Genomic DNA, 13487 nt, shown 5'->3' on the forward strand with positions numbered 1-13487 from the left:
TTCCTCTGTGTTAGCCATGACACTGTTTTTGATCAAGCAATTAGAGGGGCAGAAGGAAAAGCTGTAGCTGGTGCGCAATTCACCATCCGTTTGCTGTAATACAGGGGGTCAATCGTTCATCATTCGACAAGAGTGGTCTTGGGCTGAGAGTAGAAATACTGGTTGCTCAGGCCGTAACCTTGTTTCTTGTATACTTTATCTGTAAAAGTATTCTTCAGACTGGTTCGTTGAATTCAAAAGGCACTTCATAAAGTTGTGGAGTCTAAATTGTGACAGCCAGTGGTTAGAGGGAAAAACATGAGTTATTGCTAATTAACCAGAGTTAATTAATTCTTTTTTTTGCGATGAGAGTTAATTAATTCTTAACAGTATTGCTGATGATAACTAACTGTGCAGGGGTAGTAAGTTATTCACCCATGTAAATGTAAAAGAAAGCAAGAGTGACGTTTTGGCTCCTAGGTGTAGATACACCTATTATGAAAGATGTATAAAGACACATTTCAAAATGTTAAAAAAGCGTGAAAAAATCCTGAGTGTACATCCGGACATCCTATGTTTGCACAATTTTTTTTGGTAAAAAGAACATTTTTTTTGTGGCATGTATAAAAAAATTAAAAAAATGTCTCGTGAATAGCAGTAGTCAAGCATCGAAAATTGTTTTCTTTACACAAGCCACAAAAAAATGTCATTTTTCATCGAAACTTGGTGCACGCACATATAATGCCCGGATTTACACGCAGGGTTTTTTCTCGAATTTTTTAACTTCTTAAAATGTGTATTTAGACAATGGGTGCATATACACCTATGGGCCAAAGTGAATTTTTGAAAGAAAACAGACATACTAAGTTATTTTTTTCATATTTAACAAAAAAACAATCACATGGGTGAATATGTGTAAGGATTTTCCTAATTCTGAGTTGACTGAGATTTTTGATTCTGGGTCTCAATCAACTTTGAAAAGTGATACTTTAGTTTAGTAATAAAAGTGCAACTTCCAATTTTTCTAGAAATGTATATGAAAAATTGCAAGTTGCATTTTTTACTGAATTAAAATAGGACTTTCTTTTCTGGGTTGATTTGAATTTAAGAAAACCATTATTCGCAAAAAAAAGACTGTAAGAAAACCACAGTCAACCTGGACATAAACAAACCCTATGTGTAGCACCTAGAGGAGACCCAACGAGAGGAGCAAGCACACACCCATATTTCAGTGCCATTGTGGTTCCCTCACCGCTGTTGCCTGCTCCGACGACGCCATGCGGGAGGGGAACCATGATAGCTTGTTTTCGTGGGCGCTCAATAGTTTAGGTATCTTAGTTAGAATTTTGGTTGTCCATGACTTACGCTTTGGTAGTGGCGAAGGCAGGACGAAAAAGTTTCCTAGACGACAGTGTGAGGAAGGGGAACCATGAAAGCTTGTTTCCACGGTCGCACAATAGTCTAGGTGTCTTAGATAGAATTTTGGTTGTATATGACATCAGCTCTAGTGGTGGGGAAGGCAGGACGAAATAATTTTCCTACAAATCTCCCATTGAGCAATCATTCTCTTGGCTATCGGTGTTGGATCTTGTAGTCGGTGTTTGTACCGTGTCGGGTCCTTCGGATCTGGGCGGGGGCTTTGCGTGTCTTCGTGTTGGTATTGTGGTAATGTGGTCTTCTTCCTGCCTTTTTGTGTTGGTGGTGTTGCACATAGCTATAGAGGCGTCGGTGGCGGAAGGCCATCCCTTGGGGTCTTGTGTTATGTTCCCCGACCTTTTGCGGCAGTGACAAGCTTGTGGCTTCTTTATCTCCTCATGGGTATCCCCCTGTCGCAGTTGTTGCAAAGCTCACGGAAGTTTTGTTCAGAAAATTGAAATGTTCAACTTTTTTGTTCATGCTCCCTCTCTATCGTAACGAGGGTTCTCTTTGCCGGTCTCGCAAATCTGACGGAAGTTTTGCTCAGAAAATTTAAAAGTTCAAAATTTCTTGAAGTTCATTTCTGAAAGTTTATAATTTCAAAATTTTCAAAAAAACCCAAATTTCCAATCATGAAACTAGGGAATGATTTTATGAGAGTGGAAACTATAATGCCTGAAAGTGCCAAAAATAGAAAGTTATGGAAAATGGGAAGTGCCAAAAATGGAAGTTTCTAAAACGGGGGAAATAGGTCCCTTGAGGGGCCAAAGGGCGCCGACCACTTCAATCAACAGTAGCTACAAGCTGTAAGGCAACGCTTCTCAATCAAAAAAAAAATGGTCACACCTGCTTAGATCAAATTAGTTGAGTGTAAGAATCCATAAAGATAGATTAGACATAATGAATTGAGGGTACTGTAAAACAGCTTGGCATTCTAAAGTAGCAAAAATCTCATGTAGAAAGAATACTAGTGTTATACCTCAAAGACCAACACATGTAAACATTTTATCTTTGTTGTCTCCACGTAGGCGAATGTTTGGCTATGTTATAGGACCAGTTAGCTTTCATACTGATGACTATCGTTGCGACATGCACCTGTCTATGGTAGGATCTTTTTTATCAATTTCATGGAGCTATACTCCTCAATTTGAAAAAAAAAACCTCAAAAGCTTGCGAAAACAAAAACAAATCTGAATGCAATTCTTAATAACCTATCTATGGCTAGCACTATTACAGGCCCAAGCAAAAGCCAGACTTCAGCGCATACGCAGAATAACAAGCACACAACAATGAATCAGATCCATATTAGCGCAAGCAATTGAAGCTCATCAACCAGCAGTCTATCGCGTCGTCGGCACCCACCCTTGACCCTTAAGATAAGCTTTGACAATCACCATCTTGAACCGATGCACGACTTTAACTCTTCTTCGTCCCTGTTTTTTTGCAGCAAAACACACACAACGAGGTGATTATAGAGCTAGAAAATCAAAAAACTCAGAAAGATTGTTAGGATGAAAAACTAGAGAGGACCAACAACAAATATTTGTGTGCGCAATATAGACATTAGTCAACTATAGGATGGCAGTAACTGGAAGAGGATTTGTAGCACTTGGGTGCTCCAGACCCCTATATGAACATTAAGTTTTAAAAGAATACCGGGAAATTTTAAAAACAACAAGTGGGGATTTGGGATATGAAACCTGGGTCCAATCTGCTTCCATGTGAAATTTTATGAGAAAATACTAGGAAACATATCGGTGGCAAAAAGACAAAAAATCTCTATGTATAGAAAAAACTATTTGGATGGATTTTAGTTAGAACTGTAATTTCTTCATCACGGATACACTTTCTGGTATTTTTCTATGAGACTTCATACGGGAGTAGATTGGGTATCCAAGTTTGAGATCCCAAGATTTCAGATTATTTTTTTGAATTTTCATGGTATTTTTTAATTTAGTTTTCATGCAGGGGGTGGAGCACCCGGGTGCTCCTGTGTATTTTTCCGGTACTAACTGTCTTACCTTAATTTTTTCCCATGCATACCATTTCAATATTTAGAAAATATATTTTATGTGTATATTTGTTTTGAGTCCTTTTTAAAGTAGTTCATGGATGATTACCTCTAAAACCACATGTATGCTCAAGAGGCAAGGAAGGTATTCATACAACACTCACAATATAATATTGAAGTCTTATTCAAGAGGATGAAGGATGGGAGGACAATCATCCACAACCGTTGCCCTAAAGTTGCGAGGACCTTCAACATGTCGAAGGCTTAACATTCGCCTTCCGCTTTAGTAGTTTTCAGTGACCCTGCTTCAGGGCAACGCCTGTGGATGATAGCCAACCAATCCTTCGCTCTTTTGAGGAAGACTTTAATATTATACCGTGGGTGTTGTATGAATACATTCCTTACTTCTTGAGCATATATGTGGTTCCACATGTAATCATTAGTGAACTGCTTTGCAAAGGACTGAAAACAAAGATAGTTATAAATATATTTTCTAGATATTGAAATGGTGTGCAAGGAAAAAAACAAGGTAAGCCAGTTAATACCATCATGTCTTCTTCATTACGCACACAAAGAATTTGTTGTTTTTCCTCATTAGTTTTTCTCTTAACAATCTTTCCTGAGTTTCTTGACTTGACTGATATTCATGGATATATCATTTTCTCATATGCAAAACGGGTTGAACAATGGGTCTAAACCATTGACACTGGGACCTACATGCAAGACCAAATTATTAAAACCTAAATATTATAAATTTTATTGCAATTGCACAATATTGTTATATTACCCAAAGGACCCTGAGCAAACCTCGATGTTAAATCTAAGTGTCTCCCAATGTTACCATGTAATTACATAAGGTAAATATTAATCAGGTTAAGTATGAATTGACACTCTATGAATAAAAATAGGTTAATGAAGAATAAACACATTGCCGACCTAACAAATTCAAGTTGAAAAGGCCAGGTAATCACAACGTGCATGTTTAACACCCAAAAAATATAGCAATTGTATATATTTCTCATGTATTTAGTACAATCAAATTTGATTTATTTTTCACATGTATAATGACTTAATTAGCAATGCAAAATTATACCCCAACAAGTGAACATCATATTGCATAATTGAACCAAACAGTGCAACTAAACACCACACCGTATAATTGAACCAAATAGTGCAACCGAACACCACATTGCATAATAGAACAATACTTAAAGATTAGGTTGCAACACATGTCTATACCTACTAATAAAGTAAGGTGCGTTTATCTGATTTTTTATCCGTTCACCGTTGAATATATATATTTTTTCGATCCAAGGTGATACTAATTTTTTGTACATCTGTCTCCTAGAAAACAAAAGACGGACTGTCCAGAATTTCGTACGCTCACGCTGTTGCCAAGCGAACTCAGTCCACTCTTTTTCCTGCCCATGCGTCTAGGAAAGCTCTATTTGCCGCACGTGGTGATATATAGTTGGAACTTCGCACAGAGCGCCATAAACTGGGATGACCCGTTTTCCTTTTTTCTATCTATTTTGCTTTTTATTTCTGGTTTCTTTTTTTCTTTTTACTTTCAAGTTTTTTTTACCTTTTTTCTTAAATTCAAAATTCTTAAAAAAACGTTTGGAATTTCATTTTTTTACTTTCCAAAAATGTTCAGGAATACAAAAAATTATTTCCATTTTGAAAAACGTTTGGAAATTTAATCTGATCAAAATTAAAAATGGGAATTTTTCCAAAACTGATTGTGTCATCAAAATTGTTCGTGATTCTCCAAAAAACTGCATTTTGAATAAGTTCCAAATTAAAATAATAATATTATTTTAGTGAAATGTTCACAAAATCAAAATAATATTCGCTTTTAAAAAACAAATTTTCTAAAATTGTTATGAATGTTCAAACATGTTCCCTTTTCAAAAATATCTCACATGTTCAAAAAATGTTCGTGTTTTTATAAGAGGTTCAGGTTTCAAATTCTTTTTATGAATTTTAAAAAATGTTCATATCTAATTTTTTTTTGTGTTTTTCCAAAAATGTATGAAATTTGCAAAAAAAAAAGGTTCAGAATTTCAAAAAATGTTCATGTTTCCAAGAATATTCGGCAATTCATAATATTAAAAAAAACAGGAAAAAATCAAAAAATGTTTTGAATCTAACACTACAGTATGTTTTTAAATACTCTCGCTCGCCATTGGTTGGCAAAACGTGTTTGTTCGAGTGGCTGGCAGCACGTGGTCGGGTCTTTGAGGGCGTGAGTTTAATCCTTCAACTCGTCATTTTTTTATTCGTGCCTTACAGACATAGGACGTTCGGCGTGTGCTAGTAAAAGGTAAAACGAATATGCTTAACCGTAGTAGCCAGTTAAACCTAAGTCCTTAGTAAGCTAAAAACAAGCTAACCCTCATCATCGAAGATGACGATGGGGACCTCCCCTTGGAAGAGAGCTAGGCTTCCACATCGTGGTTGCCCTTGTTGTCGTGGTGGTTTCTTGAGCCAGTCCGGTCATTGCTATTTGTGATAGGTGTTGGGTTCCCTGAAGAGGAAGGATGATGTAGTATAGTACTCCCTTTGTTTCAAAATAACTTTGTACTAAGCTTGAGACACTTATTTTGAAACAGAGGGAGTAGCATATAGTATTTTCCTCAGTTAAGAATCAATATTTATGGAACCAGTAGGAGACTCACATAAACAAAACGTTAACAACACATGCACACACACAAACAAAATACTTGCACCCAACGCGGGCAAGAGAGTTGTCAACCCCTTGTACTCGTTAATTGCAAAGATTAATTCTGACAGTGATAGATAAATAAAATGTAAAAGAAAATAATAATAAATAAATTGCAATAAGGATATTTAGGGTTTTAGTAAATATAGAGTGAATGGACTCGGGGACCATAATGCTCGCTGGAGGCATCTCTCTCATTGGCATAGCAACGGTGTGTAAACAAATTAGTATTGAGCAGCTGATCCATAGAGGCATCTCTCTCATTGAGCATAACAACGACATGATCAATATATAGGCATTACGTCCGAGATAAGTAGACCGACATCCATCTGCATCTACTACTATTACTCCACCTATGCCTATGTTGCTTCTTTGCTTCAAACTATACCATGTGTTTTCGGTTTCGCTGATTTCACGGTATGAAAGTCTATGACCAACAAAAGAAAAGATGGTTATGTTTAAAGAGTTGGAACAACCACTAGTAGCAACTTAGAAGACAACCGCGTAACTACTTCTAAGATGCCACTACTGGCTGTACCCAAAAAACATTGTTTACAACTAATGATTTTGATCTTTAACTGAGAGATTAAACATGCAACTTTGAGTGTAAAAACTTTACCGAATGATTAAATATGCAACCTGGTGATCTATATGCATAGTTTGTTATTTTGAATTTGCCATCGTTTTGGACGCTGGACCAACATGCATGATGGTTGATGGACTAGGCAATGTGCGCCAAGGCACACTCCCCTACCTAGTTAATCAAAGAGAGAGAAAAGGAGGGAGGAGACTGCTTACTAGTGGGCCCCGCAACCAATTCAACAGGCGTTTGACAACACCATTTATTCTTGCCACGTCAGGCGGGCCCAGATTGTCATGATCGTGTCCGAAATGCGTTTATCGCTCGGTCAATGTTTTATATGAAAAATTAACGTCGTGTGCGGTGTTTTTCGCCAAAAAATGGTGTTATATTGCTAATGATGTTGCAGTCGTGGTGGTTATATGCTTGTTACTCCCTCTTCGCTAGGCTGCTAGCTACTGCTATTCCCGTGTTTTAGCTAGATGGGAGCTCGGCTTGGTTGTTGTGATTTTGATTGGTCAGCAATTCTATCCGGAGAATCAATCATCCCGAGTGAACTTCAAAAAAGACAAACAATTTCCAAATTGATGAACTGGGTAAACACATCACCCTCCTTGCCCGTGCCACCATCGACTCCGTTTGTGGTGGTTGCGGGCCCCGTTCCCAATGTGGGACGGGGGACCATGATATGTGGTGCGTGTTGTAGTTAGACTCTCTCAGGGCTAGAGTATGAGATTGCAGTGATGATGGCGGCGCCGTGTGGATTAAGAATAAAGTTTTCCCAACTCCTCGTACACTTAGTCGGTGGTGGTCTCGTCGACATCGCAGAGGAGGGTATGAGATTGTTCGGTCACTGCTTTTCTGGAGTGGTGGACCTGGTTGTGTTTTCGTGTCACGCGGCTACTTCGAAGCCTTTTGGCTGAGCAGACGACGTCGTTTCGTGGGCCTCGTTCTGCTTCTCCGACTTGACTGGTGATGTTCAACCTGTTTTCTGCATCACTAGGGAGCCCGTGAGGTTAGATCTCACTGAAACCGCCAGGCCAGATCTGGGGTGGTCGTCCAATACTCTTTGTCGCATTCTTCTCGTGGTTGTTGTCGACGTCTTCTGGCTCCGACCGACGGCTTTCATACGTTGCGTCAAAACCGTTTCCCTTACCGCGGTGGTGTCTCGGAGATCCAGAGGGCCCATTGAATTTTTCTCACGGCGCGATGCCGGCCAGCCTAGGAGGGAGCCGTCGTCGGTTTCTCCAATGATCTTTACCCGCAAAAAATATATTCTCCAATGATCTATCTGTAATTATTAATCTTCATAAGGATGTTCTTGTAAAGTTGATCGACTTGAAGATACCGTCGTTCTCCACGCCGCGTCTCTCCTCGTCCTCTCGTTGTCCCGGATCCAAAGTCGAGTCCAAAGCCCAAACACTGGTCCCGCTACAACCCCAAAATCTCGCTCCCCTTCCCGCCAACCAACGCCAACCGTGGCGCCAACTTTCCCTCCTTCGCGCCAAGCCGCCTCCCCCTCTCCACGCTCCTCATACATACGCCGATATCCACAGTCGAGAAGCAGAGTAGGGTTCCACTTCCGGCACCGAGATCTCTGCCCGCCCGCCGCCGCCGCCGCTCCTTCCCTCCCTCCTCAAGGCCGGCGCCTCCCCGGACGGAGCGGGCGGTCGCCCTCTTCGAGTTCGACGCCGGCCGTGCCGCGGCTCTTCCTCGATTTACCCGGGGCTAGGGCGGCTTCAGGGCTCGCCGCCGCCGCTCCCTCCGTCCTTCTTCAGCCCCTCCGTCCTCAACCTCAAGGTCAGCGCCTCCCCGGACGGAGCGGCCGGTCGCCCTCTTTGAGTTCGACACCGACCTTCCCGCGGCTTTTCCTCGATTTACCAGGGGCTGGGGCGGCTTCAGGTACCTGCAGGGTCTAGATCTGTGTTTATTTTCGCATCTGGTATCCGAGCTGATGAAATGAATACTACGTAGCAGATCTGTGTGTGGGTTGTGTTGAATCTGCCATGGCCAGGACTCTTGTAAAGCTGTAATTTTTGTGAGCTAGTAGCGTTCTAGGCCGATGAGAGGGTTATAGACTGACAGCAGGCGCTGGAGGCGCAGTTCTTAGCTCTGAGCCAGGGCTTGTTGAGGGATTCGTTATTAATTTTATTACTGATTATATCGTACTTGAAGATTGATGACAAATTTGAGGGTTTTCTCTCTTGACGACCACAGGGATGTGATTTTCGTCAGTAAAAGGCTGCAATTTTTTTCCGTCTCTATACAAATTGCCTGTTCAATGTTCTTCATCCATCCCCCCTACTGGAAGCACAGTTGTTTATTAAAAGATTTCACTTATATATATATATATATATATATATATATATATATATATATATATATGCTCTGTTTTTTAATCTTGTGTCAAGCTCTTTTTTCTTCTTCTGCTCTGTTATGAAGAATACACGAGTTAATTGCAATGCCACATATTGTGATTCTTCGAAGATGCTTTCATGAATATAGGGATCCCATATTATAATATGGTGTCTGTTTCTGAAAGATGGCTTCATTTCTAGTGAAGATATTGATGCTTATCTGCACCATTTACTTGATTATAACACCTATTTTTTAAATGTCTACAGGGGTCCTTTTATTGCTTCCCTGAATAGATTTTGCTACAGATAAGGCGCTCAATCAGTTGACTGTCATTTAGCCACGATGTCTTGCGTGGTTAACAGAATAGATTCGACCCTCAGAAGACCTGCAAAATTCAAGAAGACCCGTGTATTAAGTGATATATACAGCGACAGTTACGAAGTGGATTTCACCAGTTTAAAGCCTGTCAAGACCGAGATGATTGATTCTGAAGAATTTGCCTTAACTTCACCCTCAGAACTCAAGGATCTCAGAGCTCGGCGTAAACCTAAGAATAAGAAGGCTCCAAAAACTATTTCTGAAGAATCTGGCACCAAGAATCAATCTCAGTGTGGGGATTTTGGGGATGAAAGATCAGATGTGGAAGTTGATCTTGATGAGCCTCTTATTGCTTTGAAACAGAACAAAGGAAAGATACCACCTTGTAAAGCAAACAGAAAGATGGATGCATCATCTTCTCCACATGCTACAAAACCAGTTGATACATCGCCAAAGGGCGATGAAGTCAGTCCTGTGCAAACTTTCCTATTTGAGTCAACACTCCATGACCCAGTGACAGTGAAGCTTGAAACAAGAGCTGTAGATCAAGAGCACTGCACAATTGCCATTGGTGGGTATTGTTACCCAAGCAAAAATAAAATCCTTATATTCCAGTTCTTTGTTATCTCAATATCGAAGATCAATCCACATGACTTCTGTCTTTCAGCCATTACTTTTTTCTTGAAGCAAACCTTTTTGAGGATCCTTTTTGCATCAAAACTTACATTTTTTTTTTCTGTACTGGCAGAACATAATGAAGAAATACCTGGGGAGGACATCTGCTGTGCCGAAATGGAAAATACAGTGTTTCACACCCGTGACCATTTATCTGTTGTGCTGCATCAGTTTCCCATAGAAGATAATGGATGTGGACAGCAGCCTGGTTCCATCACCCAAGCAATTGAACAGGATGTTTCTGACGCTGAAGTGCATTTGCATGACAATGTGGAACAAAAAAAGATGGATCACAATTTTTCTTCACTTGATCCCATTGATGAAGTGTGCAACCATCATAAATCATTGGATGATACAAGTAATTCAGATGTGAATAAGTCTTCTGCTGGGAATGAACTTCTGTTGTCTTCTGTTAATCGTTCTTGTGAAGATCAGACAGATAACAATGAATACAGGTATCCAGAAGTTGTTCAAGTCAATACATCAGAAAGCATAAAACCTGTGGAAGAGTCTTCTCCAATTTATGAGTTTAAAACATATATGAGGCGCACATTGGTAGTCATGCAACCTGATTCATGTGGAAGCACAGACAAGATTTGTACTTCACTTGAGGAGGTTGTGCAGATGCCGGTGGAGGGTCAATCAGATTCACTGGTCTGCCATGATGTGAAAACAAAGGATATATTACTGCATATGAATGTTGAGCAAGCAGCCACAGGCTACAATTTCGCTTATGACAAAACTCTTGATTTGGCTCATACTGCCCATTTTGACGCCCAAGATGGGCGGCTAGAAAATATAGTTTATGATGCTCTGAATAATCATGTGCAGCGGAATTGTTTTGAAACAAAAACTTCTGTTGTAGTTCCAGATACTGTTGTGGTTCTGAGCCCACCAACTGTAGCAGATGTTTCACATGATGGTCACATCTTACTCGCCAACATGGATGAGTCATCAAAGGATATGAATCAGCTAAGTGGTACAATGAATGTTGACATTTGTAGATCTGTTAATGATCAAGAATCAAGAGAAGCATATGTTGTTCAACAAGAGTTATCCCAGGCTTGTGTTAACATGGGCAAAACTGGATGTGCAATATCAGATAGCTCCTCTAATCTTGAAGAAACACAGGAAATTTCTGCTGAAGCTTCAATTTCAACTCCATCCTGCCTGGGAACTCATGGGCAAACTAGGGCGTCTGATTTTTCCATTGATGAAGGATCAATTGAAGTTCATACTCCAAAAAAACTGTTGTCCAAGAGAAAGGTCTGCAGAGCTCTTTTAATCATGTTTCAAAGAATAGTTGTGAACGAGTTTCTCATCTTTTACACTACCCTTTTTTTTCAGACTATGTCGCCAGCTTGTCAGGAGAAGTTTTGCAATGCTTGGGCTGATATCGATTTGTGTGGAGTCCAAAGGACGAGTAAGCAATCTATGCTATCTGCAGTGTTTTTTTAGCAGAGTAGTTAATTTTATAGTATTTCTTATTGTTCATGTTACCATTGCTGTTTTCAGAGAGAAAGATTAATCTTGAAGACCAATCTATGTTAACCACAGACAGCAAACTTAAGAGCAGAACTTCTATCTCCACAAGCAAAGGAGATGTCAAGTCAACAGAATCTCCATCTCCTCAGATGACAAGTCCATCTGTTCTTTTGGACACTGAGAAAGCTGTTGAGTTTTCACAAAGGCAGATGCATGATATAGAGAACATTGCAGCAAATCTTATCAGGAGCTTGAAGCACATGAGAAGTTTAGTGGACGCAAATTTGTCATCGGAATCACATTCTTTGCTTCCCAGTTTTAACACTGCCGAGGTGAGACATTATTAATTGTACTAGATACTTGTGAACTCATTTGATTTTACTGCTGTGCAACCGACTGATGATCCAACAAAATAAGTAGATAATATTGTTGCTCAATGAAGTTAAATCATATATTGGCTTTGGAGCACAAAAAGTTGCATTTCAGATTTGTCTTTCTGCGTTTCTCTAATTTTGTTTCTGTTAGTTGCTTCTATTTATATCACATAATATAAAGCTAAAGCTCCTTCCATTACTAGTACTATGATGCTATGATTTGTTCAAAGTTAGTTTCTTGTTGTACAGCAGAATTACTATTGATTTACATTTGCGGTTGTGATGTAAACCATCTGTTGGGACTGAAAATATCACATGCCTTATTAATTATTGGTGTACTTAAATGTGCTTTGTCCTGTCTGTGCATTAATTAGTGCAAGTCTACCTTCTTTCCTTGGAATTAGGCGGGACTTGTTTAGGCTTACCAGAGCTTAAGATATTGTCAGATCATGAATTAGGAGCTGTTTGAAGTTCACAGCAATCTGGTCAGATACTTGACTGATATCTTATGATTATCATTCACAGATGAGAGCAGCATCCAAGGATGCATTAGATGTCGAGAGAACTACAAGGAAATGGTTGTCTATAATGAACAAGGATTGCAACCGCTTTTGCAAAATATTGGTTGGTATTCCTGCTTTTAAGCTTGTTTAATAGTACTGCAGTGTTCTCTGAACTCTCAGCTTGCATTTGTGTCACCGCTCACCACTACTAAAATCCTAATTATAGACGCTGGAGGGAAAGAAGGCTGTTCCACATCCACAAGTGCCGAGGAAACGTAGGAAGATAACGTTCGCGGATGAAGCTGGAGGAACGCTCTGCTCTGTTAAGGTGTTTAGTGATGGACAGACCTCTCCTTCCGCATGCCAGGGCGAGTTATGAACATTATTTGGACTGATAGCGTCAGGCAATTCTTTCATAGTAAGTTGATTTTGATAATGAAGAATCAAACAAGATGGCCCTGGTTTTTTTGTTCAGAGAGAGATGGATGGCCCTAGAGTTGGGAACCAAGTAACGGGGGAATGCTGATGTCTGTCATTGTGTCTATACTTGTTTTTCTTCTAGCAGTGTATGTTTAGATGCTTAGAGTGCATGTGAAGTGGCTTCTGAAACTGTTCCATCAGAATGCCACTTGTTGTAGTTTCTAGACAAGAATCAACTTGCTGCAATTTGATGTTGCGGTTGATTTGATTGTACAACTGATTGTTTCTCGATGTGGGCTTGTGGATTCCTCTGGTTTAGCCATGACTAAATCTGTTCTACTGTATCTAGCTAGATGAGTCGGTGTAGTCACCCATGACATTTCAGTTCGATCAGTTTATGAATTACCATTTCTTCTTTTTATGACAGAAGTTGTCAGGTGTACATATGTGTATATCCATAGCCTAAGGGTTGTGCAGACTGCCAGTTGGACTACACTGATGTGTCTACTGTGATTGGCAGGGATCAAAGCAACATCTGCCAAAATTTACCGCACGCCCCACTGGAGGCTACAGTAGAATCGGGGACGAAATCTTTTTTTTTCTGAGCAGGGAGGTCCGACTGGGCCGGCCCATTTCAGGCCAC

At 40.0% G+C, this 13487-nt stretch overlaps 1 protein-coding gene across 1 annotated transcript; it reads left to right on the plus strand.

The window, feature by feature from the left end:
* Positions 1–8148: 8148 nt before the first annotated feature.
* On the plus strand, positions 8149–13265 carry LOC125535317. Its single transcript, XM_048698372.1, has 7 exons — positions 8149–8613; positions 9336–9958; positions 10136–11328; positions 11410–11485; positions 11578–11879; positions 12447–12545; positions 12651–13265. Exons 2-7 carry the CDS (start codon positions 9412–9414, stop codon positions 12801–12803), a joined length of 2370 nt encoding a protein of 789 aa, XP_048554329.1. The 5' UTR covers positions 8149–8613; positions 9336–9411; the 3' UTR covers positions 12804–13265.
* The last annotated feature ends 222 nt before the right edge of the window (positions 13266–13487 follow it).

Source organism: Triticum urartu, chromosome 2 (assembly GCF_003073215.2).
Source record: "Triticum urartu cultivar G1812 chromosome 2, Tu2.1, whole genome shotgun sequence".
NCBI classification, from domain to species: domain Eukaryota; kingdom Viridiplantae; phylum Streptophyta; class Magnoliopsida; order Poales; family Poaceae; genus Triticum; species Triticum urartu.